The sequence below is a fragment of the Protobothrops mucrosquamatus genome, unplaced genomic scaffold (assembly GCF_001527695.2).
Source record: "Protobothrops mucrosquamatus isolate PMUCROS unplaced genomic scaffold, P.Mucros_1.0 scaffold5175, whole genome shotgun sequence".
Classification (NCBI taxonomy): Eukaryota; Metazoa; Chordata; class Lepidosauria; order Squamata; family Viperidae; genus Protobothrops; species Protobothrops mucrosquamatus.
In genome coordinates, this window is record NW_015391045.1 from 26,123 (window position 1) to 30,832 (window position 4,710).

The 4,710-nt window shown below is 48.7% G+C and overlaps 1 protein-coding gene across 1 annotated transcript in view; it reads left to right on the forward strand.

The window, feature by feature from the left end:
- The window catches only part of LOC107299605 (breast carcinoma-amplified sequence 3-like), a gene marked incomplete at both ends in the record, with an annotated part of 8,451 nt that extends 4,461 nt beyond the window's left edge, over nt 1–3,990 (forward strand). The window contains 2 exons of the mRNA XM_015828967.1: nt 2,599–2,795; nt 3,893–3,990. Of these exons, the coding sequence (XP_015684453.1) occupies nt 2,599–2,795; nt 3,893–3,990 (295 nt within the window). The remainder of the gene's footprint in view (nt 1–2,598; nt 2,796–3,892) is intronic.
- Nucleotides 3,991–4,710: the final 720 nt, after the last annotated feature.

A 4,710-nucleotide genomic window follows, 5' to 3' on the forward strand; every position in this document is an offset into this window, starting at 1 on the left:
ATTTAATTTAATTTAATAATTTAATTTATATACCGCCCTTCTCCCGTAGGACTCAGGGCGGTGCACAGCATATTAAAACAGACAAACAAAATACATCAAAGAACAAAAAACCCCCATAAAACCAAATTAAAAGCCAAATATTCGAAGCTGTGTGTCAATTAAAATTTTCTTAAAATCATCCCTACCTAAAATCCTCCCTTCTCCTCTTCCTCCTCCTCCTCCTCCTCCTTCTCCTCCTCCTCCTCCTCCTCCTCCTCCTTCTCCTCTTCCTCCTCCTCATCCTTCTCTTCCTCCTCCTCCTCTCCCCTCCTATTCAAGTAGTCTTCAACTTACAACAATTCATTTAGTGACCGTTCAAAGTTACTACTACACTGGAAAAAATGACACTTATGACCAGTTTTCACACTGACGACGTGATCCCCACAATCACATGATCAACATTCAGATGCTTGGCCACTGACTCATAGTTATGACCGTTGCAGTGTCCCGGGGTCACGGGATCCCCCTTTGGCGACTTTCTGACGAGCAAAGCCAATGGGAAAGCCAGATTCATTTAACTGTGTTAGTGATTTAACAACTGCAGTGATTCCTTTAACAACAGTGGCAAGAAAGGTCGTGAAATGGGGCCAAACTCACTTAACAACTGCCTCACTTAGCATCAGAAATTTTGGGCTCGATTGCGGTCGTAAGTTGAGGACTAGCTCTATATGATGCCACAGAGGTTGGTGTGCTTCCCACACCTGTAGTTCTAGGTCTGTACCACCTCTGGTGCTAGATGGGGTGGCACTGTTCCAAACAGACCCTGCATGCAATTTAGGGATTTTACTGGACTCATGACTCCTATTTCAAGGAATAGGCAGCAGTTGTGCCTGGGGGGAGGGGCTTTAGACCAGGGGTCCCCAACCCTCGGTCCATGGACCGGTACCAGGCCGCAGCATGCCAGCAACCGGTCCGCACAAACAAGCAAAGCCCCATCCGCGGGATGCAGGCAGCACACAAAACCACGCACTCTCTGGTCCGTTGGAAAACCTCTCTCCACAGAACCGGTCCCTGGTGCCCAAAAGGTTGGGGACCTCTGCTTTAGACAACTTCATATTGTGTACCCATTACACACTGCCTTTGAAGACTACCTGGAAACATCAGCTGGCCAAATACAGTGGTACAAGCCGTTACGTATTTTCCGGGTACAGCACACGTTATACGTCTACTACACAAGCTGCGTTGGTTACCAGTTTGTTTCTGGGTCTAATTCAATATGCTGGCGTCGTTCTAAAGAGCCTGAATTGGCATGGGACAAGGTTCTTTCAGGAACCTCCTCTTCCCAGTTTCATCTGCCTATCCCACTAGATCTAAGACAGGGGTGTTAAATTGCCGACCCACGGGCCGGATGCGTCATGCCAAAACTGTGCCTACCCCCATTGCCGGCAATGGAAAAAAAGTCACGATATGTGGCGACACGTCACGTGACATTGCGAGTTTGACACCCTGATCTAAGAGAATGGGCATGTTCTGGGTCTTGTCATCTAGGACAGGGGTCCCCAACCCCCGGGCTGTGGCCCATTAATGGGCCGCAGTCTGTTTGAAACCGGGCCCTGCAGTCGATGGGCAAGTGCTCGCGCACAAAGCTCCATTTGCGCGAATGGAGCCTCTCACGTGAGCACTTTCCATGCAGGAGTGGAGCTTCGTGCGTAAGCACAAGCGCCCACCACTTGTGCGAGTGGAGCTTCCCGCGCTTGCTTGCCGCTTGCGCGACTGGCACTTCACACACACGTGCTTGCCCACTGCTCGTCCAAGTGGCGTTTTATAGGCATACGCTCAGCCGTCGCTCGCGTGAGTGGAGTTTTACACGCACGAGTATGCACGCCTCTCGTGCGCGTGGAGCTTCACCTGCGCGTGGTTGGTTGCCACTCACACGAGCGGAGCTTCGCACACTCTTGCTCATCCCTTGCGCGGTCCGGTTTCAAATAAGCCACTGCCTGGTAGTTGCAGGCCTTTTCTACTGTGTGCCCCCCACTGTGAAATCTTCTCCTCCTACCCCGGGTGAAGTTGTTCTCATCGCTTCTGAAGGTCCATCAAGACCTGATTATGCATTGTTTGGATGATGATGATGATGATGATGATGATAATGATGATGATGATGATGATGATGATGATGATAATGATGATGAAGTTGGAAGGGACCTTGTAGGTCATCTAGTCCAACCCCCTGCTCAGGCAGGAAACCCTATACCATTTCGAACAAATGGCTGTCCAGTCTCTTCTTAAAGATTTCCAGTGTTGGAGTATTCACAGCTTCTGGAGGCAGGTTGTTCCACTGGTTAATTGTTCTCACTGTCAGGAAGTTTCTGCTTAGTTCTAGGTTGCTTCTCCCCTTGATTAGTTTCCATCCGTTGCTTCTTGTCCTGCCTTCAGGCGCTTTGGAGAATAGCTTGACTCCCTCTTCTTTGGGGCAGCCCCTGAGATATTGGAACACTGCTGTCATGTCCCCCCTCGTCCTTCTCTTTGTTAAACTAGACATACCCAATTCCAGCAACCGTTCCTTATATGTTTTAGCCTCTAGTCCCCTGATCAACTTTGTTGCTCTTCTCCACCTTCCAGGTGGAAATTGTGACTCATACTGGACCTCACCGGCGCCTCTGGATGGGCCCACAGTTCCAGTTCAAGACTATCCATCCTTCCGGCCAAACCACTGTGATTTCCTCCAGTTCTTCCGTGCTTCAGTCCCACGGCCCCAGCGACACGCCGCAGCCTCTCCTGGACTTTGACACCGATGATTTGGATCTGGACAGTCTCAGGTTAATTTTCTTCTTTTTTTTTTTTCAAAAAGAAAAAAAGCAAGCACTCGTTCTTTGTTTCTCGTTCCCCCTAGTGTTATGCAGGTAGTCCTCGACTGACAGCCATTCGCTTAGTGACGGTTCGAACTTAACAACGGCACTGAAAAATGTGACTTATTTTTCAGTCTGAACACAACGGGCGTCTCAAACCATCCAGCTGTTCTGTAGAACAGAAAGGTCCTAGAGCAGGGGTCTTCCAACTTGGCCCTTTTATGACTTGTGGACTTCAACTCTCAGAATTCCTCAGCCAGCATGCCTGGCTGAGGAATTCTGGGAGCTGAAGTCCACAAGTCATAAAAGGGCCAAGTTGGAAGACCCCTGCTTGTGGACTTCAACTCCCAGAATTCCTCAGCCAGGCACGCTGGCTGAGGAATTCTGGGAGCTGAAGTCCACAAGTCATAAAAGGGCCAAGTTGGAAGACCCCTGCTTGTGGACTTCAACTCCCAGAATTCCTCAGCCAGGCACGCTGGCTGAGGAATTCTGGGAGCTGAAGTCCACCAGTCATAAAAGGACCAAGTTGGAAGACCCCTGTCCTAGAGAGTGTAAACATCCTGCCAGTCCAGAATTACATACGGATACTCCTCGACTTACAACAGTTCGTTTACTGACCGTTCAAACTTCCAACAGCTGAAAAATGTGACTTAACGACCGTTTTTCACACTTACGACCGTTGCAGCATCCCCATAGCCATGCGATCAAAATTCAGACGGTTGGCCACTGGCTCCTACTTACGACGGTCGCAGCATCCCAGGCTCACGCCAAGCCAGATTCACTTAACAACCCTGTTACCGACTTAACAATTGCAGCGATCCACTTAACAACGGTGGCAAGAAAGGTCATAAAATGGGGCAAAATTCACTTAATGTCTCACTTTGCAGCAGAAATTTTGGGCTCGATCATGGTTGTCAGTCGAGGACCACCTGTGCTGTAGCTCAGTTATTGCATTCTGAATCTGGGCCCAGATCGTTGTGGTGCCTTCAGTTTTTGTGCTGTAGGCCCTTGTGGCGCTCTTTTCAACAAACTGATCCTTCCAACTGACGTGTGCTTTGTATTTTTAGAATCCAGCCTGTACGTTCTGAGCCTGTTAGCATGCCAGGATCGTCATGCCCGACTACTGATCTGCGGGGAAGATCTTCAGCAACTGATACTACCTCAGGTAGGAAAATGGGTCTATCAAACCATTTTTTTTTTTAATGTGTTCACGGTTAAGCGCGCACGGATTTTCCCATTGGCAAAATGTTTGTGAGTGTGTCAACAAAACTGAAGATATTTTGTGGATGGATAAAATAGACTATTTGGTTCCGTCGTGGCTAAAGGCATGTGAGTACTGCTTGGGGAGATTCGAAGTTGAGACCGTCCCGTCTGTTGTTGAGGTATGGTGGAAGGAATGATGGTGTCTTTGTGGCCAACGGACAATATCTAATTGGTGATGGTATTCAGATTCAGATTAAGATCTATTGAGGACACCCGAACATGGCAGAAACATTGTACTTACTGGTCAAGACTTATATCAGCATGAAGTGTAGCCTGTTCTGAAGTTTGGAACTGCAAGGGACAACTTTATGTGGGACTGTTGACCTCACTGAGTGAAGGGATGGTGTCGTTTTAAGCTGATCTCCTCCAAAGACTTGTTTCATTCCGAGTGGATGTAAGATATTGGTTGTGGACTGGTTAAGGGGAGAACAGTGGTGGGATTCAGAGGGTTCGCAACACTTCGGCAGAACCGATAGCTAATTTTTTGTTGCCCGGGCCCAGAATGGACTTCTGGAAGCGGCATCCACGCAGAGAACCGGTTGTTCACCTATTTGAATCCCACCACTGGAGGAGAACCCTTAAGCCCCATGTGACAGAAGGGAAAAGACTTGACTCGTTGCGA